The 26,329-nt window shown below is 42.0% G+C and overlaps 1 protein-coding gene across 1 annotated transcript in view; it reads right to left on the bottom strand.

The window, feature by feature from the left end:
• SLC28A3 (solute carrier family 28 member 3) overlaps positions 1–26,329 on the bottom strand; it is a 71,958-nt gene that overhangs the window by 36,100 nt on the left and 9,529 nt on the right. Inside the window, exons 2-3 of the mRNA XM_006168990.2 lie at positions 7,347–7,445; positions 3,238–3,320 (exon numbers count right to left, since the gene is read on the bottom strand). Coding sequence (XP_006169052.1) covers positions 3,238–3,320; positions 7,347–7,445 — 182 coding nt within the window. The remainder of the gene's footprint in view (positions 1–3,237; positions 3,321–7,346; positions 7,446–26,329) is intronic.

Here is a 26,329-nt window from a genome sequence, read left to right on the forward strand (position 1 = left end):
AACTTTGTGCTTAATTCCAATGAAATGGAGCTGGGGAAGGCCATGGAGGGAGTGATTCTCACACAAGTACAAAATGAATCGTCACCAGGACTCTGTCAGAACCCAGCCTGTACAGAGACCACTGCAACGTCACACAGGGATGACTTTTACAAGGACATCTGCCCAGAAACTGTCTGTCCAATCCAGGACTGACAGCACCTTTGTTCTCATTCTTGGTAGCCAAAGATAATTGTCCCCAAACAATTTAAGCAATCCCTTCTCATGTTTCTTTTAAAAACCTTGGTCTTCCCTTACTTCTCTCAATATGGCTATAGTTCACTATGGCAAGTGCATTCTGCATTGCAATGCATATTCTCAGACATTTTTCTTTTACAGAATCTGTCTCTCTGCTTGTTATTTAGGGGTTAATACCTGTGAACCATTTAGTACAAGCAGAAGGATCTTAATAAGAGTATTCAAGGCAGGCATTTATTGATCTAATAGGTAAGTTAGTGGACACTAGCTTGGGTCCCTCAAGAGCTTGTAAATCTCCCGATATCTGCAACAGCACTTTCCACTGTAAGTTGGCACTCATTAGTGGGTTGTGAAGTCACACAGTGCTTGATAACCCCTATTAAAAAAGAAAGAATGGGGAAGTGTGTATCACACGTAATAATGATAGGTATTATTTCATGAAACGTTCATTGTACGTTTGTGTGTAAATATGTGTACTAAGAAATAGCACTCTAGAAGATAATGGTGAATGAAAATGTAGTAAATACTCACTGTTTCATGGCCTTATTTAGTAAAAGCTAATGATGCATTGTCCTCAGTTGCTGAAAAGAGTGTTAAAAAATAGCAGCCGTTGGGACCAGCAGTTAGCATAATGGCTGTGTCACTGGACTCCCACGTAGTCGACCGCAGTTTGAGTCCTAGACCTGGTGGCTTAAACTCACGCCGGGCGCGTGTGTGTGCGTGCCCAAGATCCCGAGAGGAGAATGGAGGAGATGGGATTGCGGCGTGGCCATCCCCCCTGCGGGCTGATTTCTCGCTTTCTGTCTCTCTGGCTCTCTCTGTCTGTCTGGTGAGCGCATGCGCCCTATAGCAAAAACCTCTCAAAAAAAAAAAAACAACGTAGCAGCCACAGAGGATGACACTTAGTGGACATCCATCCACTGGAGGTTGAGTTTTATTTTTGCTGTAGGGAATGTGGACTTGCTGGAGAGAGGCAGAGAGAAACAGGAAAGTGAGAAATCACCCCCCCTCCCGCCCCAAAGGGGATGGCAATGCCGCAATTCTTTCTCCTTCAGTCTCCTCTTGAGATTTTGGGCATGCATGTACAAGTGCCCATGGTGATTTTCAAGTTGCTGGGTCCAGGTTGCAAACTGTTCTCGGCCATGTGGGAATCCAGTGCCTTAACTACTATGCCACCTGCTAGCCTCATCCAGCATGTTTTTTAAGCTGGATCTGGGACTCTGCCTGTGGATGCAGTCATGTGGGATCTAGTGCCTTGACTGCCATTTCCCCTGCCCCGTCAGATGGTTTTAATTTCAGGCATTGTGTGTTGTTTAGAACAGCACTCTGATTGCATATTGTAAAGTAAAGAAATAGACACTTCAGCTATTTGGGTATCTGGGCTGAACAATTCCCAACCTCTGGTGGTTGTTTTAGCATCATTAATATTAGGGAAACCTGAGCACCTCTAACCACCCAAGAGAATCGCTCAGTTTCTTTTATTTTTTTCTGGAGAAGATTTTGCTATAGGGCACATGTGCTCGCCAGAAAGATAGAGACAGAGAGGCAGAAAGTGAGAAATCACCCTCTGGGGGGATGGCCACGCCGCAATCCCTTCTCCTCCATTGTCCTCTCAGGATCTTGGGCACACATGCACACGCACCCAGCGTGAGTTTAAGCTACCAGGTCCGGGACTCAAACTGCGGTTGACTACACGGGAGACCAGCAACATAGCCATTATACCATCTGCTGGTCCCAGAGAATTACTCAGTTTCTGAGTCAGAATTATAAATGAAGGATGAAATTATTATTATTTCTGAGGTGGAAAATACTCGTGATGGTATTTATATGACAGGAGTTCCCAACCCTGATTCTAGCCAACCCCAGAGGTATTTTCTGATATAAGAAAAGCACAGTTCCTCAGAGGTGTAGGAATTTGGATCAAATTCAAATAGGCATTTAGAAAAGGGACCAATACTGTAGTGCTATGTTAAAAATACTGGAAAATTCTGGACTAAGAGTCAGTCTGAAATTGTAAACTAGCTCCTCCTGTCTAGCTGCCTGACTTTGGGTAAGTCACTTCTCTGAGCTTCATTTTCCTAACAACAACAACAACAAAAGATAATAATCATGCCTCTCCTACTTCACAGGACTTAGAATACCTTCAGGATTCCATATGGTAAAAGCAACCATTTGTTGAGATTTAAAGAGGATTGGATTTTGAGAAATCAATTGCTATTGATTGACATTGAGAAGATGAATGAACTACTTTTGTATGGACTGAAGCAATTAGTCGGTAATTTACACCTTTAATTCAAAAATGGTCCGGAGTGAATTTAAAATCTAGATGCCAGGTTCTCAGGACATCAGCAGTTTGAACTGACCACATTGATCATCCCAGACAGAGCTCTACCAATTTTTCTGAAAACGGTGTTGTGTTGGGAGGATAGAAGGGGATAATCTCTAGTACATGCTAAAAAAGGATTGGATGCTGATAAAGCAAAGTGGGAGAACCAAATGAGGGGACCAACTGTTGGTGTAATGGCTATGTCGCTGGACTCCCATGTAGTGGGCCGTGGTTCGAGTCCCAGTCCTGGTGGCTTAAACTCATGCCGGGCAGGTGTGCGTATGTGCCCAAGATCCCAAGAGGAGAATGGAGGAGAAGGAATTGTGTTGTGGCCATCCCCCCAGGGGGTGAGTTCTCACTTTCTGTCTCTGTCTTTCTGGTGAGTGCACGCACCCAAAAACCTCTCAAAAGAAAGAAAAAAAAGAAAAGAAAAGAAAAGAAAAAACCCAAATGGATAGAAGGTATGATTGTTTTCCTGGTTTAAAAACAGTACCCTTTGGGGGGCCAACAGATGGCGTGGTGGTTAAAGTGCTGGATTTGCACTGCAGTTTGAGTCCTGGACCTGGTGGCTTGCTTTCTTACTTTCTTTCTGCCTCTCTCTGGTGAGTGCACGTGCCCTATAGTATATTAAAAAAATAAATAAAATGAAAAATAAATCATTATTAAATAAAAGGTACCCTTTTTTATGCGTCTCTTGGTCATCCTCCATGTCTTCTCTGATGCTTGGAGGATCCTGTTCAATAGTGACCCCTTCTTCTCCCTAGAAATCAAACAGTGGAGCAGGGAAGGAAAAATGAAAATCTGGGCTTAATGGATCCTGGACTACTTTGCAAAATTGCGAATTATGGCAAAAAAACCTTTTGAAAGGTCCTCTTAAATTATCATGCAATAAGACGGCTCTTATTATCTACTGCACATTTTTTCCTTCTTATAATCACACAACGTTCAGGGTCACACTTATCCCCCCTTGCCTTCCCAAGCAGCACTTAGTATTTCTCCTTTTCTTAAGAGAACAGGCTCATATTCCTGCTTTTCTCCCTGTCTCTACTATAATCATTCGACCCCCGCCGTGTTTTCAGGCAAGTGCTAAATGAACTTCATACCAGGGACTGCATAAATCTCCCTTCACAGCTCTGCAAGGCCCAGCTTCCAAAGCACTGAGATCAAAACTGATTTTATTTTACTGGCTACCTAAGGCTTGGTCTGCAGAAAACGGACAGTAGCTCGGCACCTCCAATAGCTGTTAAACCTCCCCTTGGGAACGAGGGTCCCTTGGTCAGGCTAAGGGGAAATCGTTCCCTCACTCTGCCAGCCCTTGCTCTAATTAACCAGGTGCAGTACACACCTCGGCCATCTTTCATGGACAGTCTTCCTAGCTGCAGGGTAAACGCTCAGCTATCCATGACCCATCCTGTTCCCAAGATGGCGGAGGACTTCCTTCTCTTTCCATTCTGCAATAATGTCTCTACTGAGAGGTCTGGCTAGTAGGAGGTAGGGAGGAGTTATTATACATTGTTTTAGTTGTTCTATTTTATAATTAGTGGTTATCAACCTCTACGGTGAATAATTTAGAAATTAAATTTTATCATAGGTAGATATGGATAGGAAAAAAACAGCGCATATAGGATTCGGTACTGTTTGTAGTTTAAGGAATCTACGGGAAGGAAGGGTCTTGAAACGAATGCCCTGCATGTAAAGAGGACACCCGTATACAGATGAGGAGCAGCTCTGAACCTGCTCTAGGAGGTATAATGTTGTATTTCAGTTTTCGTTTGCTCTCATAGCCAACATGGCTTTTGTTCTCTTTAAGACAAATCATCAGAATAAATGACTAGCGTGTTTCTGAGCTGAAAGGATACTTCAAGATCGTGTAGTCCTTTGATGCCAAACTCCATTATCCTTCTGATTTGAATTATCTTCATTATCTGGGCTGGACCTCGGAAACTGGGGAGATGAGGGGATAATTACAAGGGAGACCAGCTGAGTCCAAGCTGCAGCTACTGAAGACAGGGCTAGAGAGACGCCTTATTCATTTATTTCTAACACCTGACTTGGCCAATAGTCATTGTTTGGTAAATATTTGATCTAATTGATCATTATTTGTCTTACAGTGAAAGCGTCTAGTTATCTACCCTGTAAGGAACGTCTAACATTACTACTGTTTCATTTTTTCAGTCCTTTAAAACTACCTTTTAGAAATAATAACAAGGATCAGCAGAGGACATAATGGTTACATTGCTGGACTCTCATGTAGTCGACCATGGTTTGAATCCTGGATCCAGTGGCTTAAACTCATGTTGGGCATGTGTTTGTATGTGTCCAAATCCCAAGAGGAGAATGGAGGAGAAGGGATAGTGGTGTGGCCATCCCCCCTGGGGGTGATTTCTTGCTCTCTGTCTCTCTGGTGAGCTCATATGCCCTATAGCAAAAATATCTCTTTAAAAACCAAAACCAGTAACAACATGAGGAGTGGCCTTTTCTTGACCTCCACAATCATGGGACAGCGGCCTGCTCCCCTTTCTTTATTATTATAAATTATTATACATTTGTTAGAGCTGATGAACCTATACTGACGTGTTATTATCACCCAAAGTCCATATTAGGTTCATTTTCAGTGTTCTGCATTCTATGGGTTTGGACAAATGTATAATAATACGTATCTGCCATTGTAGTAGAGATGAATAGGAGGATTTTAGAGCAGTGAAACTGTTATATAATTCTAACTAATATGACATTCTGGAAAAGGCAAAGCTATGGAGGCAATAAAATGATCAATGGTTTCCAGGAGACAGAAGGGAGTTAGAAATGAATGAAAGGATTTCGAGGGCAGTGAAACAATTACTTTACTGTCTTCATAGCTTCATCTTTTCCAGAGTGTCATATAGTTAGAATTGTACAGTAGGTAACTTTTTCAGATTGACTTTTTTCAGCTAGTCATATGCATTTAAGTTTCTTCCATGTTTTGTCATGGTGTGTTAACTTATTTATTAAAAAAATATTTTTAAGATTTTTGCCATAGGGTATGTGTGCTCACTGGACAGAGACAGAGAGACAGAAAGCAAGAAATCACTCCCCAAGGGGGATGGCCATGCTACAATCCCTTTTCCATTCTCCTCCCAGGATTTTAGATATGTGCACACTTGTGCCCAGTGTGATTTTTCAAGCCTCTAGGTCTGGGAGCTGAACTGTGGTTGGCAATGTGCGAGTCCAACACCTTAACCACTATACCACCTACTGGTTCCACTTACTTACTTTTGTACTAAATAATATTCCTTGTCTGGATGTACTATAGATAATTTATCTATTCACCTACTGAAGGATAATTTGATTGCCTCTAAGTTCATCAATTATGAATAAAGCTGCTATAAACTTCTGTGTGCAAGTTTTTTATGTGGATATAAGTATTGTCTTTGTTTTTTGTTGAAGAATACCTAGTGACATGAACACTTCAAAATATATTTTAAGTGAATAGGTTAGCTAGTGGCGTGGCGGTTAAGGTAGTTGGTTCCCACATAGCTGACTTTGCAGTATGCATCTTGTATCTGGTGGCTTGAAAAACATGCCAGGCATGTGTGTGTGTGTGTGTGTGTGTGTGTGTGTGTGTGCACCTGAAATCTTGAGAGGAAAATAGGGGAGAAGGGATTGTGGAGTGGCCATCCCCTCTGGGGAGGTGGGCAGTTTCTCATTTTTCCCTCTGTCTCTCTTGGGTGGGTGCACATGCCCTATAGACACGCACACACACACACGCACACACACACATAAAGTAAAATAGACAGTTACTACGTAAGATACATAGTATGACCTCCATATAGATGACATGTGCGTATATATGCATGTGGGCATCTGCTTGCATTAAAAATGACTAAGTTCCAATATGTTAGACATTTTTCCTTTTGAATTTCAAGCTACGTTTGGCTCCCAAGTTTGTCTGCAATTATTTTCCACTTAAAAGAGATATTCTATCATTGGGACCAGCAGTTAGCATAATGGTTATGTGGCTGAACTCCCATGTAGTCGACTGCAGTTCAAGTCCTGGACCCGGTGGCTTAAACTCACGCCAGGCGCATGTGCGTGTGTGCCCAATATCCCAAGAGGAGAATGGAGAAGAAGGGATTGTGGCGTGGCCAACCCTCTTGGGGGGTGATTTCTCGCTTTCTGTTTCTCTCTGCCCCTCTGGCAAGCACACGCGCCCGATAGCAAAAACCTCTCAAAAAAAAAAAAAAAAAAACTTAAAAAAACAGGTATTCTATCATCATGATAAAATGCCCCACAAAATGACATAATAGTGAACACTCAACATTACCTTTAAAGAAGGGTCTGCATGGGCAGTGTGCTCACTTTCTTTACATGAGTTCAATATGTCAATGGAAGGAAACAGAGTTCTTAGACTGGGGTAAATCAGGGTGCCATCGAGGAACTCTAGGACATGATGAATGTGGTTTCGGAACCACATTGGGGCCTTCCTCTTGTCTGTCTCTTTCAGATGCTTTTGTTTAAGTGCATGCTTTTTGCCGTGAGCTGGAGCTTGGAATCCATCACAGTGAAGTTTCAGAAAAAGTCTGGATCCTCTTGCCCTTGGGGAACTCTGAGGACAGGTGTCTAAAAACAAAGTCTCTTTGTTTGGGCGTGTGTGTTTCCTTCCCAACTCTGAACACACGCTAATTACCATTTAATCCAGTCCTCTGAGTGCCAGCCGGGCACATGACTTCTGTCCCCACAGCTCTCAGGTGCCAAGCGTGCAGTGGTTACCATGACACCAGAGTCACTTGACCGGGGTTGGCCGTACCTGCTTGGTATTTATAGGCTCCCTGCCTGGCACAGCTCTGCTCCTGATCGAGTTGCCGTTTCCTGATGCATTTTGGTTTTCAAGAACGCTTTCTTCATTCTAAGAAAAAAGTACAGAGTGTAAAAGTAAAATGTCAGAGCCAAAAAAACAATTTATTTTTTAAATGAATGATACCTAGCAGAATTTTGGAGGAAGATATAAGCAAAGGGTGTTTGGATGAGGCGGCGGACTAAAGGATAGCCGATGAGTCCCTGTCTCATAAGGTACACAGATGACTTTAGACTTGATTCGTTCTGGTAGAAAATATCAGTGTGGTCCAACCTGAGGAAGAAGGGGAAGAGGATAGCAGCCCTTGCCGTGGCCAGAAGGCTTTGTAGTAAGCAGAAGCGAGGCCAGGGGGCAGCTGTCCACCCTCCTTTCCGCCACCTCACGCAGGGTTTCAACCTAGAAAATGAAACGAAGTGCAGAAAACTGTAGCCAGACAATTTCCTTCTTTGAGGCTGGTTTTATGAGATGTTAAAATATATTTTGTTTGGTGAAAGCAATTGCCAGTAGCAATGGGCATTTTAAAAATTTTTCTTCATGAAGCGATTTAGATTTTACTTTAAGGAACTAAGAAAGGCTTGTTCTTGGAGGGCTGTCCTGACCCCTCATCTGCTGTTCCCAGACAAACACCTGGCTTGCTTCTCTTTGGTCTTTTTGGAGGTGTCTTTTTTTTTTTTTTTTTTTTGAAAAAGTTTTTGCTATAGGGCGCGTGCGCTCGCCAGACAGACAGAGACAGAGAGACAGAAAGCAAGAAATCACCCCCCAGGCGGGATGGTCACGCCGCAATCCCTTCTCCTCCATTCTCCTCTCGGGATCTTGGGCACGCACGCACACACGCCAGGCGTGAGTTTTAAGCCACCAGGTCTGGGACGCGAACCACGGTCTACTACATGGGAGTCCAGTAACATAGCCATTACGCTAACAGCTGGTTCCCTTTGGGGGTGTCTTAATCTTTCCTCTTATCCCAAGCCAACTTTTTCGTAGGGCAACTGGTATCAGAAAATGCTCCTGCTAGCCCTAATGGCTGGGACCTTGTCTATGAAAACAAGACCAGGGGCATGACTTTGATTTTAAATATAGACCTCTAGCTAGTACCAGGAAACTAGAAAATATTGCAATCTCATACATATTTTCCACTTATTGAAATACAAAAGTGGGGCCAGCAGGTGGCACAGGGTTTAAGGCAACTGGATAGCACATGACTGGCTGTGTGAGTTCTGGACCTGGCAGCTTGAAAAATCACATCAGGTGCATGTGCCTGCATGCCCAAAATCCAGAGAGGAGAGGAGAGGACGATGGATTGCAGTGTTGCCATCTGCTCTGGGGTAGTGATTTCTCACTTTCTCTCTCTCTTTCTGGTGAGTACACACACCACATAGCAAACAAAAAAACAAACAAAAAAGCCAAACAAAAAACCACAGAAGCATATAAACACAAATAAAAACTCAAGGCGCACAAGTGATTTTTGCATAAATGTATTGTTGTCATGCTTTCTTTTTGCGCTATGGTTGTTTGTATCTTACTTAAGCATTGTTCCTTGCATATAGCAGACGCTAAAGATTATTTGTTGAACTAATAAACCATGGTGGTTTTAATGTTGCACTTGCATAGTGTTGTAGTGCCTTTAGGTGTTTGGTATAAGAATCCATGGCATGGGGCCAGCAGGTGGCATGGTGATTAAGTGTGCTGGACTGCCACATGGTCAACTGGGGTTTGAGTCCCTGGCAGCTTGCTTTCTCACTTTCCCTCTCTCACTCTGTCTCTCTCTGATCAAATTAAAACAAACAAATAAATAAATAAAGTTAAATAAAATAATTTTTTAAAAAATCTATACTTTGAAAGGACAATATATATATGTATATATATATGTGTATATATGATACTGAAATTTTCCTTAATACCAAATTAAAAATTAAACCAAACAAAAGGTGGACTAGAATATTAACAATAATAACAGAAGGGGCAAGTCCTCATGGTTTCTGAATACATGTGAGGTGCTGAGTAGGCCACATCTTTCCAAGACTCAGCACCTCACACCCAGTCTCCCATCTATACAGCGCAGTCTGGATTTGCTGTTCCTGAGGTCCCTTCCAGAATCCTGACGTCTGCTTCCATCAGGAGCTTCAGCGCTTTGATGCTGATTATTCCTGCCACCTGGTGGCAGGATCTGAAACTGACTTAAGGAATACAAGGAATACGAGGATGGATCCTGTCTTTTTAAAGTGAATAAAAGCGCAAAAGGGGAGTGTGTGTGTGTGTGTGTGTGTGTGTGTGTGTGTGCTGGGCAGGTTGCACAGCTTTTTCTTTAAATGTCAACCTCTGCATGTATTTTTCACTATGTAATGGGATTATTTTGCTCCCACCAGAGTATATGCCTTGGCTTCTTAGTCTTTTCGAGAACAATGTCTCTCATTTGGCGATTTCCAACAGAAATAATGGGGTTCTTGTGAGAGTTGATTGGTGTCTGGAAAATAACTGTGGAGACCCCTGCCTTTTTTTTTTTTTGCATCTTTTTAAATTGAGGTCATGGGGCTCTAGGAGAGGCCCCATAATTACTTCTGAGCCCACTGTTTCTTTCCGTCTAGTTAGCAATTTGGATGACTATTTACCTTTTGTACATCTAACTCCTATGATTATGGCTGCAAAACCTATCACTCTACTGAGTGGAAAAGAAAGTCGTGGGATCCGGGTAGGAATATTTCTGAACCGTGTAGGCATGCCACTTGTTATTTCTCTAGTTAGCTACATTAGTTACAAACAACTGTTGGTGTGATTAACAGTGGATGATAATCCTGGATCAAGTCCCCTTCCAAGGGCAGATTTCTGTAACCAGGAATGTACCATTTCCTACCCAGCTCTTTTTTTTTTTTTTTTTTGGAGAGGTTTTCGCTATAGGGAGCGTGCGCTCACCAGACAGACAAAGAGAGACATAGAGACAGAAAGCGAGATATCACCCCCCAGAGGGGATGGTCACACTGCAATCCCTTCTCCTCCATTCCTCCATTCTCCTCTCGGGATCTTGGGCACGCACACACACGCGCCCAGCGTGAGTTTTACGCCACCGGGTCCGGGACGCAAACCGCGGTCGACAAACCGAGGTCGACTACGTGGGAGTCCAGCGACATAGCCATTACACTAACTGCTGGTTCCCAAAACCTTATTAGTCTTTCAAGAATACTGGAAATTCCTAAAATACCCTTCTCCCCCACCTGTGGTATCTTCTACAAGAGAATCTTAGGTGACACATAGTCCCCTAGAATAAAGGTCACTGTCCAGGCTTCCCTTGCAACAAACTTCTAACCAACGAAATGGAAATGGAAGGAGTGTCCAGGTGGGCAGCTAGGGGCATGTTCCTTGAGGGGTTGCTGGAAGGTGCTTTTGGTCTTGTTTGTCCTTTCCTCTATTTTACACCCTGGTAAGTACCTGGTTCTACCCAGACCCTAGACACAGCTATATCCAAGTGATGTCAGAATGTGAGGCGGGATCAACACGGGTCCCTGAGACCCTGGAACCAGCCTTATACTACCCACTTCCCGACTTTAATCCAGATGAAAGCAACTTCTGCCTTGTTGATTTTAGTTTCCGATTTTTTTTTCCTCAAGAGAGATTTTTGTTATAGAGCATGTGCACTCACTGGAGAAAGAGAGAGAGAGAGAGAGAAAGAGACAGAAAACGAGAAGTCACCCCCCAGAGGGGATGGTCATATTGCAATCCCTTCTCCTCCAGACTCCTCTCGGGATCTTGGGCACACATGCACATGTGCCCAGTATGATTTTAAGCCACTGGGTCCTGGACTTGAACCTCAGTCGACTATGTGAGAGTCTAGTGACATAACCATTAGGTCATCTGCTGGTCCGGTTTTGGCTTATGATTTTGTGTGGAATAATTTACAGTATTTAGTAGATAACAGACATGCATTTAACCCTTCATAGACTTTTGAATTCCATCTTCATAAGGGGCCTGTAAAATGGGTGCTCTGGGCCCCACTTTTACAAGTGAAGAAACTAAACAAGGGTAAGTAAATTATTTGACTTGCCTGTACAGCTAGAAATCACTGGAGTGGGATCTGAACTCAGACTGTTCTCAGGCCATATTGTTCCTGTAGAGTCTGACCTTTTGGGTCTTGCAAATATTGAAAGCCATAGTAATGGCTTTTTAAAAATGGATTAGATTCCCCGTGGTTTCCTTTCCATTCAGAAAGCTTGATTAAAGGATTCCAGAGCCTGACACCCTGCAGTGGGTTCTGTATACCCTGATTGCAAGACTTTACTGCCAGATCAGATGTGGATTGATAATCAAAGTTGCTTATCTATTACCTATCTAATCTCTCTATCATGTGTATTTCTCTGTGGATTTAAAAATAACTCTCGTTGGGACCAGCAGTTAGTATAATGGCTATGTCACTGGCCTCCCATGTAGTCGACCGCGGTTTGAGTCCCGGACCCGGTGGCTTAAACTCACATTGGGCGCGTGTGCCTGCGTGCCCAAGATCCCGAGAGGAGAATGGAGGAGAAGGGATTGTGGTGTGACCATCCCTCCTGGGGGGGTGATTTCTCGCTTGCTGTCTCTCTCTCTCTCTGTCTGTCTGGCGAGCGCACACGCCCTATAGCAAAAACCTCTCCAAAAAACAAAAACAAAAACAAAAACAAAAACAAAAAAACCCAAAAAAAACCAAAAAAACTAAATAAATAACTCTCCTAGGGGCTGGCAAGTGGCATGGTGGTTAAGGATGCTGGACTCCCACATGGTGGACCATGCTTCGAATCCCAGATCTATCTGCTTGCTTTATCACTTTCCCTCTCTCTCTCTTGCTCATTCTGTCCCTCTCTGGTCAAATGAAAATAAAATAAAATTAAATAAAAATAATTATTTAAAATAAATAAATAAATAAATAAAAAAAACTCCTAGAAGCAGTCAACATGGTACATTCTGAAAAGCAGTGATACCTTAAATGCTGTCTTGGATGTCAAGGTCCCAATGTCTGGGACAAAAATGGGATTATGATACTAACTGGATTTGGGCTTGGCAAATCTGTAAATCTATATTTTACCCACTGGACTTTGGGTTGAGAATCTGGATTCTCTGTCCCCTGTTCTTCATGGAATACCATGTGCAAAGCTGGGCATAGAGATGCTCAAAAATTGCTTTTGAATAAATGGGAAAGATGTTTCTGGAGGCTGTTGAGCCTTATGGTAGTGGCTAAAATACTGTCTCTCTAACTTATTAGAGACCAAATGGTATAGGATTGCTTTCTTTGCTTCTCCAGAAAGGTTCTGTTACATTCTGATATTCTATCTTGTTGATGCCCAATGAAGACGTCAGAAATAATGTCCAATTTCTCTTTTGATTTCTTTTTAGTTTCTCCAACTGATCTAACATCGTTATTAATTTTTCTGAACATGAAATGGGACTAGAATAGAGCAACTGCCTCAAATGGCAACTTAAAATTTCAAAACGCTGGGGTGGCCCGTTAGCTTTGTGGTTAAGGGAGCCAGATTCTATATGGCCAACCACAGTTTGAATCCCAGCCCTGGAGGCTTGAGAAACATTCCAGGTATATGAGCGCGTGTGCTCCAAATCCTGACAGGATGAAGAGATGGAGGAGAAGGATTGCGGCATAACTATATCTTATCAAGAGGCACTTTTTCCAGGCCCCCTCTGCTGAGTGCACATGCCCTCTGGCAAGAAGGAGAAAGCAAAGAAAAATATTAAAAATGCAACATAAATAGATCATAGGAAATGAGCTCAACATAAACTGTAGGATGGCTGTTATTTTTGAGCATAGATAAATGATCTACATTACTTGGGGTTGCATTGTGACTAAAAACTTAGGTTCCATGATCATATGGGGGTTCAAATCCGGGCTTAATTTATCCTATTACATGGGAATGGTAGCAGTACTACCTAGCGGGGTTGCATGATTCAGTCAATGCCACACATACTAGCTGTTCATGGACTTTTTATGTTAAATTTTATGGATTTTATTGTTGCTTCTCACATGCTTGCTCTGGGACTTTTACAGTCATGTTGTCCTTTACTGTTATATTTGGGCTCATCAGCATCTGTTCTTTGACCCTGATTCCACCAGTGTTTTGAACCACCCTCCTCCTCTTTAAATTGATTACACAGTCTACAAATGCCAAATCTTTTAAGGCCATATCATGTTAACCTCCAACTACATTGGCCTTTTGTCCAGAAACAATTGCAGTGTCAAAAACAATGTCCATTGTTCTTGGCCATCTGGTCTCAGGTAAACTTCTGGCTCAGGTCTTAGGTTTGTGTAAGCCTTCATGTGAGTTAATGGGCACTAGCTAGACTGTCTCTCGCTGGGATGTTGCTGTTTTCCTGACTTGCCAGCCTGCGTGAGTTTAGAGGGTGGATCAGCAGTTCCAGAACTTGTGGGAGGATCCACATAGTCTAGACTTCTCTGTCACTTCCTTCACACGATTCTGTCACCTCTGAATGCCAAGGGGTGCAGGCATCAGGCCTCTGCGTGCAGCTGAGTGGCGGTAGCCCTTGCAGTGTCTGTGGCTTCAGCAAACATTCTCTCTCCCCTTGTGATCTCTCTGAGACAGAGGATGGAGAAAACTCCCAAGGTTAGGAATGTCAGGAACAGGGGAAAGAGGCAGATTTTATGCCCGAAGGAAAAAAATGAAATGAAGATTTATAGCAGCCAGATTTTTAAAAACAGTTTAAACATGTAAGTACTCATAAACTATGATTTATATGAGTTGTTCTTGAAGAAATTCCTAGTGGGAGAAGTCAAACATATGAAAAATAAAAGAATTATGACAAAAGAAGTGATTGTTCATTTTCAATCTATTTGATGAATTAAAATCTAAAACAACTCCAGAGATTATAATTCCAGAACAAGTTATAAACATTATAACCTCTGACAATGTAGAAAAAATAGTCAGAACACTACTTGAAAGGGAAAGAAAATAGAAGTAGAAGGTAGAGTAAGTATGTTGATGTCATCTTTAGTTGCTGGTACCTGAATGGGCTTAGCTGTAGCAGTGTAAGGTTGAACGGTAAACATTAATAAATACATATTTAGCTAAAATCATGGTTCAAATCCTGGCCTTGGTGGCTTGAAAAATACACTGAAAACATCTGTATGCATACTCAGAATCCTGATGGGATGGAGACACAAAGGAAAGGGATTGTAGAGTACTTTCTGCATTGCCCCCACCCCCTCCCCAGCTCCATCTTCTTCAAAAAAAGAACCATGGATGCCACATGGCCAACCATGTTTTGAGTCCTGGATTCAGCAGCTTGAAACTCATGCTTGGCATGTATAGGTGCATGCCCAAAATTCCAAGAGAAGAATGGAGAAGGGATTACAGTTCAGCCATCCCCTGGGTTGTGATTTTTCACTTTCTTTCTCTCTTTCTCTTCAGTAAGTGCACATGCCCTATAGCAAAATCTCTCTAAAAAAAAATAAATAAAATAACAATGAAAATACAAATCTTCCTGAGAACCCAAATAAAAACACTGAAAAACATACAAGGAAAAGATTTTTAGAAAGCATGAAATATTGTCAGGAAAGTCATGACGTATTTTTCTGTTTTTCTATGCAAAATGACTTTTCGACAACCCAATATGATGGCAAGAGCTGAGAGCAAACACACGTGTAAATCAATGAACTTGAATGAATCACATAAAACAAACAAAAGGACAACCATACACTGAAAATGAGTCAGTGACCCTGGAAGGTAAAAACTGAAGGTCATGATCTTAACTGACCAAGAATAGATTTAGGACAAAAAAGGAATTAATGCATCCCCAAAGAAGCAATGATCAGAGGAGTCTGAGAAGCTTGAGAAGCCTGATTATCTATTTATAAATGATACAGATTAACATAAAGGAAAGATGAGTTGAAATCCAGGCATAGTTTTTTTTTTTTATAATATGCACTTCCCAGGAACTTTCTGAAGACCGTGTATATGGTCAAGACCTATTCCCAATATTTATTCTTCCCTATATATTAGACACAGAATTCGGAATTAGCAAGGCCTGACATTGCCCAGAATAAAGGTGCCAGTCCCAGCCTCCTTGTGGCTGCAGTTAAATTCTTCAGTGTGATTGAAGTTGGATCCAATTTCTAGGAAAAGCAGGTTAGCTGGTGGAGCCTGTGGGATCCCTTCTTTTCAGAATGTTTTATAAAATTAAATGTATAGGATTAAAAATAACCACATTTAAATAGTTATTAAAATAAGATGAATTTGAGATCAAATATTATATTTGTATCTGTATTAAGATACTTTTAAAAATCCAACATGATCCAGTGGCAGGTTCTAGTAACTACCTTAATGTCAATGCAATGGGTCTAAGTTAGGCTTGTGACAGGAATTCCTTTTACTTCTTTCATATGTTACTTCATGCACTGAGGGTTTTTTGTTTTGTTTTGTTTTTCACATTCATTTAAAAGAGTTCAATCTCCGGGATCAGCAGGTAGCATAATGGCTACGTTGCTGAACTCCCATGTAGTTGACCACGGTTTGAGTCCTGGACCCGGTGGCTCAAACTCACGCCGGGTGCATGTGCATGCATGCCCAAGATCCCAAGAGGAGAACAGAGAAGGGATTGTGGCGTGGCCATGCCCGTAGGGGGTGATTTCTCACTTTATGTCTCTCTGTCTCTCTCTGTCTTTCTTGGGAGCGCACATGCACTATTAAAAAAATAATAAGTTCTATCTCCTCTCGTTCATCTGGCATGGAACATGCAGTTTTCCCTCCCCTCAGGCCCATTCAGAAGACTTTCTGGCCGGTCCCCATCTGTTGTAGATCTAGGTTGAAAAGCAAGCAGCAGTGGATACATCTGGGAGACCATGGACCTTCTTTTTCCTACTTATATTTGAAGATCTTGATTTCACCTCTGGTAGGGCCCCATATTCTTGTCCAGAAAATCTACTGGTGGGACTAGCAGATGGTGTAGTGGGTATGTCACTGGACTCTCACATCACTGACTGTAGTTCTAGTCCTGGACCTGGTGGCTTGAAACTCATGCTGGATTCATGTGTGTGCATGCTCAAGATCACCAGGAGGAGAGTGGAGGAGAAGGGATTGTGGCGTGGCCATGCTCCCCATGGGCTGATTTCTTATTTTCTCTCTCACTGTGTCTGTCTCTCTCTCTGGCAGGTGCATGCACCCTAAAGCAAAAACCTGTTTTTTTTTAAAAAAAATCTACTGGCCAAGGAAATAAATAATACCCAGGAACAAAGGCCTCATCATTGTGTTCATGTGCATGAGGGCATTTAGATTCCTGAACTAAATGGCAAATTAATGTTTAAGCATCCTGTTTGTCTACTATAAAGTGATGTCATATGACCTTTCTGAAAATAGTCCCCCCCCCCCACACACACACTGGAATCCATCCACCCAGAGTCCTGGGTAATATTTAGAAGACAAATGTGTATTAGCTTCCATCTTAATTCGAGGGTCTGGTAGGCGCCACCATGGTTGCTGCACACAATGTCCACTAGGTGGTGACACTCCATCAAGGCTTTGGGACACACCTGAAGTGAAGGCCAGCCCTTGGTTCACTTTATATTTCATTTTATTTTTTGATTCATGATAGGACAGGTGAGCATGGGAGAATGACGGGGGGGAGGAGGGAGGGAGAGAGAGAGAGAGAGAGAGAGAGAGAGAGAGAGAACCCTCCCTCTACAGCATCTGGTCACACAGAAATCTCTTTCCTCTAGTACCCTAGCACATCAGAAATGACAGCCTAGAAGCCTAGTGAAGAGGCCTCGGAACGAGTCTACCTTGCTGGTTCCTCTTGGGTTCTGAAGCATCTAAACTGTGAAATAAATTTCTGTTGTTTAAGGACACGCTGTCTATTGTATTTGGTTATGAACTATGAACTAAGAGAGTCCACCACAATATTGAAAAAGAGAACACAGGAATATCTATTCTTTTCAGAGGAATGTGGACTTATGAATATTGAAGAAATGAAGATCAGTTTTTATAACTCCCAGAGTAATAAATAATTCAGCAAAGGTCATAGATGGTTGCCGAAACTGTGGGGTGAAATGTGTTGGAGAACTGGCTTGTCATACAGCGCAGATTACCTCTTTAATCAGAAGAGGGCACTGTACCTTTCTAACCATGTAATCTCCCTTAACCTAACCACATTTTATCACCAAGAGGGAGAGACTGGCATGATATACCGTCTGCACAAATCGGAGCAGAGTTCAGTTCATGCTAGCCCTCTTTTTTTTTTTTTTTTGAGAAGTTTTTTGCTATAGGGCGCATGCGCTTGCCAGAAAGACAGAGAGTGAGACAGAGAGACAGAAAGTGAGAAATCACCCCCCCAGAGGGGATGATCACACTGCAATCCCTTCTCCTCCATTCTCCTCTCGGGATCTTGGGCATGCATGCACATGCACCTGGTGTGAGTTTAAGCCGCCGGATCCAGGACTCAAACCATGGTCGACTACATGGGAGTCCAGCAACACAGCCATTAAGCCAACTGCTGGTCCCCATGCTAGACCTCTATTGTGATAATTTATTACTGAATGAGATTTGTCCTCAATTCAGGTGTCTAAGTTTGTTTATCTCTAACATCAACCATATCTGGGATAAGACCAAAAGACTGGGTTAAATTTCTCTAAATGCACCTATTTTTTAAAAAAAAAATGAGGTGTAGGGAGAGAATGAGAGAGAGATGCAGAGAAAGATATCATTGAGGGTCTCACCTTGTTGTGATTTTCTGACTGTAGCCTTCCAGTTAGCTAGGATTAAAGGTGTGCCACAACTGTACCTGGTATTTTCAGGTTGGTCCAGGAACAAAATCCAGGCCACTCCTGTGGCTCCAGTTTCCCACGTGGTGGTGCAACCCGTGCACCACTGCTGATGGGCCTGAGGTCTTTTCACATACAGGGTTTCCAGAGCTGGGGGACTAGTCAAAAGGTATATAATGGGGGGAACCAGCAGTTAGTGTAATGGCTATGTCGCTGGACTCCCACGTAGTCGACCGTGGTTCACGTCCCAGACCCGGTGGCTTAAAACTCACACCGGGCGCATGTGCGCGCGTGCCCAAGATCCCAAGAGGAGAATGGAGGAGAAGGGATTGCGGCGTGACCATCCCCCCTGGGGGGTGATTTCTCGCTTTCTGTCTCTATGTCTCTCTCTGTCTGGCGAGCGCACGCACCCTATAGCAAAAATCTGTCAAAAAAAAAAAAAAAAAGGTATATAGTGGGGAATTGCCTGTCCCTAGACATCACTGCCTTTGCTCCTGCTGGGTTGTCCTTCACTCTGTTGTAGGCTTTGATATTTGTATTGATTGTGTTTGGTAATGTGATTATTTTAGCCTGGTTCCAATTTCCTGTTATTGTTTCTTATCTTTCTTTGATTCAGGTTGAGTTGTTCAAACAGAGGAAGACACTTCCATTAGAATTTCTACTATACCTTTGAGAGGGAGAACACCAGGGAAATCTAAAGTCGCCCGCAGAAAAGCAGATCCTGAGAGTCAAAATGTGGCGACACCTTCCCTCCTTCCTCTGTGCTATTTGACCTGTGTGGTGTTTTCCCACACACTGTTACTTAATCCCTTCCTCCCTACTAATAAAACGATTTTTGGATGTTTGCGTCATTATTGAGTTTTTTTTTTTTTTTTTTAATGCCAGAGGGTGTGTGAGCAGATGTAAGAAAAAGAGAGAGCAAGAGAGAGAGAGAAAGGAGAGAGGGAGAAAGCACCCCCTAATGGGGCTTGGTCATGCTACCATCCTTTTCCCTTCAATTGTCCATCCTGTCAAGGTCTGGGCACTTACAGGCACACTGGGCACGTTTTTCAAGAAGGTGGGCCTAGGATTTAAACCCTGGTCAGCCATGTGTGACCTGGGTCCTGTTGGCCGCACTTAACTGCTGCTGAATGCAGTTGGCCCCATCATTATCAGTTTTTATTGCCCTGAAGTAAAAAATTCATAGATAAGCTTCCATTTTCTTCTCATTAAAAACCCATCTTTGGTCTGCACGTAGGGCTTCCATTTGCTTTATATTTACTCCTCAACTCTTTCCAATCTGGCTTCCGCTCCTAGTGCTCCATGGAAATCACCCTTGTTGCCATGTCCTTAAATCCAGTTTTCATCATACACAACGGTCTCCTTCCTCTTTAGAATACTCTTATGCCCGACTTCGGTGACAACACACCGCTGGTTTCCTCCTGCCATCTGGTCTACTCTTTCTCTCTTTCCTGTGCCATGTCAGCCTTTTCTATTTAACCCTGAATATAACACACAGTGTCTTGGGGCTCTGCCCTAGGTATTTGCATTCAAACTGCCAACAAATATCTATTTTGCACCTGTTATGAGATCGACACTGTGTCGGGTGCTATGTATTGCATAATTGGTCTCTGTTCTCAGGGAGTTTAGAAGAAGAGTGGCCAACTATAAATTATACGATTGATGATTTAATTATAGTCATGATAAGGACTGGTCAAAGTTCATGATGTTACTTCTACAGGTCAATTGTAATGAATTTGGCCACATCTGAAATTTAGTAATGATAGCCTACTTGGGACCAGCTGGACTCTCACGTAGACAAGCATGGTTTGAGTCCCAGACTCGGTGGCTTAAAACTCACGATGGGCACATGTGTGTGAATGCCCAAGATCCCGAGAGGAGACAGAAGACAAGGGATTGCAGTGTGGCCAACCCCCCTGGGGGGTGATTTCTTGCTTTCTGTCTTTCTGCCTCTCTGGTGAGTGCACAGACCCTATAGCAAAATAATCTCTCTCAAAAAAAAAAAAAAGATTGGGACCAGCAATTAGCGTAATGGCTGTCACTGGACTCCTATGATGTAGTCGACTGCGGTTTGAGTCCTGGACCCAGTGGCTTAAACTCACTCTGGGCGCGTGTGCGTGCGTGTCCAAGATCCCGAGAAGAGAATGGAGGAGAAGGGATTGCGGTGTGGCCATCCCCCTGGGGAGTGATTTCTAGCTGTCTCTGTCTTTTTCTGTCTTTCTGGTAAGCTCATGAGCCCTATAGCAAAAACCTTTCCAAAAGAAAAAAAAGACAACCTACTCAGTCGGGGGGACCCAGAAATGCTCTGACCAGCAACATGTCTTCCTACAAGAAAAAACAAACAAGGAGGGGCCAGCAAGTGGCATGGTGGTTAAAGGCACTCGACTCCCACTTGGCCGACCTCGGTTCAAGTCTTGGACCTGGTGGCTTGCTTTCTCACTTCTCTGTCTCTCTCTGTCTCTCTCTGATAAAACTGGAAAATAATAATGATAATAATAAATAAAAGTTAAATAAAATACTTCTTTTAAAAAAAAGAAACAAACAAGGATATAAACTCTTGAATTTGTTAGTCAAAAATAAAATTATTCTCATTCTCATTTCTTTCCCTGATCTGTGTTTAATAGACTAACGCCCGGTCTATCTGAAGGGCACTGTATTTTGTTTATAAAGTGCTCTCACCCAGGGTACACCAGCACAGCAGTGATCAAGGTTCTGATCCTCAAAGTTTGAGATAGAGAAATATTGTATGCCATATAAAATTTACAGCATACAAATAAGATATAAAGAATATCACGAACACTTGCCTAAGAAGCAATTTGGTCTTATAGGTCATGAAATGACTTATTTCTGAAAGTAAGAATAGAAAACATGACTTCAGTTCTTTAGGAAAGTATGTTACTGAAATAACATACTTTGTAACTTCCATCTTGGAACAGCAAAATTTTGCAAACTCATATTTTCTCCTGCAACCATTGCTTATCCTGACATCACAATTTGGTATCTTCCTGTACATTTAGCAGCATTGACCTTGATTCCAGATTTGGAAAAAAATTAGCTTCTTAGAGATTCTTAAACTCACCTTGGCCATCAGGCACTTATTTCCAAAGAATGCTACTAAATATATGTAAATTAATTAGAAACACCTGGAATAAATTTGCAGTAAATAAGATTTTTTAAAGAAATGCCTTTGGGCAGAGTGGTTAAGGTGGCTAGATCCTCCATGGCCGACTGTGCAGTTCAAGTCCTGGATCCAGCAGCTTGGAAAACACGCTGTATGTGTGTGTGTGGGTGGGTAGGTGTGTGTGTGCCCAAAGCCCTGAGGAGAATGGAGAAGGGACTGTAGTAAGGCCATCCTCTTGAAGGGTGATTTCTTACTTTATTTCTCTCTGTGTGTCTTATCTCTCTCTGGTGAGTGCATATGCCCTGTAGCAAAAACTTAAACAATTAAAGAAAACAAGACAAAACACACAAAAAAATGAAAAAAATGCCTTTGGGGCCAGCCAGTGGCATGGTGGTTAAAGTTGCTGGAACCCACACGGCCCACTGCGCAGTTCAAGTCCTGGATCTGACACCTTAGAAACCATGCTGGGCACATGTGCAAGCGTGCCCAAAATCCTAAAAGGAGAATTAAAAAAAAGAAAGAAAGAAATCGCTTTCTTCCTTCTCCTCTTTCCTCATTGGAAGGAGGCCACTAGCTCCCTCCAGCCAAGGTCTAGGTCGCACACAGTATCGTTAGTACTTGGAGCACTGCGGGCGCCCTCGTGAGTACTCACTTGTGTTTTCTAAATTGTTCCTCCTCTACTTTCTTCCTTCTTTCTGATCTAATGTGCTTTGTTGTAGAATGAGGAAATGGCGATGTGAGCCAACAGAAAGCCCAGCGTTTGCTGGCTCCTATAAATGTCTTCGGATCTCTATTCCCAGTTCGCTGGATCGCATACCATATAACTGAGCCTCTGCTCCCTATCTGCAGTATCTGTAGGGGTCTGGGCCTCGACTAAACAATTTTTCATTTCAGGCCTGCTTGTTTGCATGAATTGGAGCAGTGTTCTTTAATCAGCTTCCTCCTTGCAAATGTTCCTGAACCAATAGTCTCTAGTGGATGAGAAATGCAGGACTCAGCAATTATAATTAGAGAAATAAAAATTATTCAAACATTAGCACAGCTGTAAAGTAATAAAATCAAAAGGGAGGGACACTGATAGGGAAGAAGGACTCAATTAGAAAATGGTACAATTTTACAGATCGTGCCGTTTGAAACTTTCATATTCTCCCAGTGTTGAGTAGACAGGAAGTGAGGCAACTAGTCAGTCCACAGTGGTGTATGTCTGCCTAACTTGCCCCCTTGTACACTCTGGGTGATACTTCCCCATGGTTTAAAGAGCTTTGCCTCACATTAATGGGTTGCTCAGGGCCAGCAAGTGGAGTAGCTGTTACGTCGCTGGATTCCCACATGGCCAACTGTGATTCAGGCCCTGGACCCAACAGCTTGAACATCACACTGGGTGTGTGTGTGTGTGTGTGTGTGTGTGTGTGTGCATGCCCAAGATCCCAGGAGGAGAACAAAGAAGAAAGGATTTTGATGTGGGGGGAGAACGAAGAATAAAGGATTTCGAAGTGGCCATCCTCCCTGTGTGAGGGGGGTGATTTTTCACTTTTCCTCTCTCTCTCTCTAGCAAGTACACATACCCTAAGGAAAGAAAGAAACAAACAACGTTCTTAAAAATATAATAACGGTTGGGGCCAGCAGGTGGTGTGGTGGTTGGGAGCTGGACATTCCCACATGGCCGACCATGGTGAGACCCGGACCTGGTGGCTTGCTTTCTTACTTTCCCTCTCTTCTCTGTGTTTCTCTCTGGTCAAATTGAAATAAAATGAATGAATAAGTAAAATTAAATAAACTTAAAAAATGGATTGCTTTCTGACCATGTTCTATGGAAGAATGTATACTATCAGTTTTCTGACTACTTATTCTGGAATGTTCCTGAGTCTACAAAGTATAGGAATTCGGTTTTAATTCTAAACTTATCATTGGTTTTGGATTCTTGGTACCAAGATTTTGCAGTCAATAAATAGCCAGTTCAGGAGAACTGATCTGTATTCCTGTCTGCCTTTTTTTACTGCCCTTCCATCTCTCAGTTCATAACTTTCCTACTTACTCATTCACGGCCTTGATATGGAGAGAAAAGCAAACAAAAAACAAATCTTGATGTGGCAGCTCGGGGAATTATAGTCTTTGTGTCCTACTGAATATTCTCCTTCAGTTGAAAACTAGAGTATAATATATATAATTTATTGGATGAATGAGTGAAGGAATGAAAACATGTAAATGTTTATATGGAACATTTGGGAAATACTCCCGAATGCTTCAGACGAGGTGAGGTCACTTTCTTGCGCCATTGAACAGCACTTTTCACAAACTGTTGTACTAGTTTTCCGTTGATTAACTGATTTTAACTAAGCAATAGCTTTCAGTTTCCATATCCAAGTATGGTATCTGGAACAATGTCAGAGCTCAATAAATTTTTATTGAATCAATAAGGGCCATGAAAAGAGTTTTGGCTCTCAGAGTACAGAGGTGAACAAAAACAAAGTCTTGAATTTAGAGAACCAGGAAATTGAACAGAAGATTGATAAATCTTCAGGTACATTTAATTTCCTCCTTTCTGATTAAACTATTCCTGGTAATCATGTACTTTGTTGCTGAACACCCAGAGTAGGTTCCCTGACCACATGATTCACAGGGTTTTTCCTAAGAAATCTTTATCTTTGTTTACTTCCAAAGAACACAAAACATGCCTACTATGTTTTTCTTTCATGACCTTTCAAAGGGAAGGTCAGGTGACTTCTAGGTCAAATACCTAGCTTATATATGGAGAAGAATCACGTGCTACCAAAGATCCAGAGTTCTGGCTTTGAGTGAAAATTGTGTTGCACGATGTTTGCCTTTATGTGCAGTCTGAAGACAGAAGTTCCAAACTTCTGTGGAACTATGAAAACTTGATGTTCATGTTCACAAAGATCCTTTTAATATATATTCCCAGTCATTCTCATCTTTGTTTTATGTTTTTTGTTTGTTTGTTTTGTTGTTGTTGTTTTCATTTTGAAATAGCAATTCAATTAACATCCAGAGAACCAGCAGATGGCATAGTGGTTATGTCACTGGGCCCCTATTGTGGCTGACTGGGGTTCGAGTCTTGGATTTGGTGGCTTGAAACTCATGCTGGGTGTGTGTTTGTGTACCCAAAATCCCAACAGGAGAATGGAGGAGAAGAGATTGTGTCATGGTCATCTCCCCTGGGGTGATTTCTCAAGCGATTGCCTTATAGCAAAAATCGCTCAAAAAAAAAAAAAAATTAACATCCAGAGTCTAGCTAATTCATTCAACAACACTGTTTGAATGAAATGGATCAGCAGGGGCAAACACCCTCATTTTAGTTTAAGGGACTATGGAGTGGAGGTTTTATCATCGGTAATGAAAAGAAAACGAAAGCCTGGGAACCAGTTTTGATTCTGTCCTGAGATAAGAGCATTTTCCTGAAGCTCTCTGCCCATATTCTTTGAAGGTTGGGACTATATTTGCAGGACACATTGCCTTTTGAGCCAATTAAAGCACCATCAAGTATATCAAGATAAATGCAGTGGTAGGTGCAGATGGAGAAGCAGAGAGAAAGAATATTGGTTTAAATAATGGTTGAAAGCCTTCCAAATTTGATGAAAAACAGGAAGCAGCACAAGGAAAACAAGTCACGAACAAGAATTCCTCAACCATTAATAACTGATTTCTCAATAGAAACCATAAAAGCTAGAGAGGGAGATAACATTCAACATACTAGAAGAAAAACACTCCTGATCAATAATTTTATATTTAGCAAAACAATGATTCAATAATTAGGAGTAGACATCATCAGATAAACAAAAACAAGAATCCTTTAGGCTAAAATGAAAGGTCACTAAGTAAGAGCCCCAATCCATGGGATCAACAAATAACGTAATGTTGGGGGACCAGCAGTTAGCGTAATGGCTATGTCACTGGACTCCCACGTAGTCGACTGCAGTTCGCGTCCCAGACCTGGTGGCTTAAGACTCACGCCGGGCACGTGTGCGTACGTGCCCAAGATCCCGAGAGAAGAACAGAGAAGGGATTGTGGTGTGGCCATCCCCCCCTGGGGGGTGATTTCTCACTTTCTGTCTCTCTGTCTCTCTCTGTGTGTCTCACGAGCGCACGCGCCCTATAGCAAAAACCTCTCAAAACAAAAAACAAAAAACAAACAAACAAAAAACCAAAAAAACAAATAATGTAATGTTTACGTTGCTGTACTAATGTTTGAGTCCCAGACCTGCTGGCTTAAAAGTCATGCTGGGTGCATGTATGTTCGTGCCCAAAATCCCAAGAGGAGAATGGAAGAGAAGAGATTGCAGTATGGCCATACCCCCGAGTGGTGATTTCTTGCTTTCTATCTCTTTGTCTCTCCAGCGAGTGCACGCCCTATAGCAAACATCTATTTAAAAAAAATAAATAAAATAAAAACTCCAATATAAGGAAATAAAAGACATTGGTAAAGTTAACTACACAGGTAAATATTATGTATTTTTGTTTGCAACCCTTTTTTCTCCTATTTAAAATATAATTGCATTATTATAAGATTGTGCTGATGGGCTTGTAATACATAAAGACATAATATCATAAAGTAGGGTAACAGAATGGACTTGTACCAAGATCCTAAGAGGAGAGTGGAGGAAAATGGATTGTAGTGTGGCTATGCCCCTGGGGGGTGATTTTTTACTTTCTGTCTCTGTTTTTCTTTCCCTCCAGTGAATGCATGCACCCTATAGCAAAAATCTCTCTCTCTAAAAAAAAAAGAGAGAGAGATGCAATGGTGGGGGAATACTCCATTGCGCTCTCTCTCTCTCTCTCTCTCTCTCTATATATATATATTCTTCTGTTTTTATATAGGTATAAAATTAAAACAGAAAATATAAATCCTACCTTATTAGTACTTATATCAACTACATGGATTGTACCATTTATTTAAAAGGCAGAGATTGACAGAATTATAAGAACACGATCCAACTCTATGCTATCTACAAGAGGCACAGTGATATAGCACAATTAGCTAGATCAAGTAATACTAATAAAGACTTACCATTAGGGTTGTCATGAGTGCAAGGTAGACACTGGATATTAAAGATTTGG

This window comes from Tupaia chinensis, unplaced genomic scaffold (assembly GCF_000334495.1).
Source record: "Tupaia chinensis unplaced genomic scaffold, TupChi_1.0 Scaffold146625_1, whole genome shotgun sequence".
NCBI lineage: Eukaryota > Metazoa > Chordata > Mammalia > Scandentia > Tupaiidae > Tupaia > Tupaia belangeri.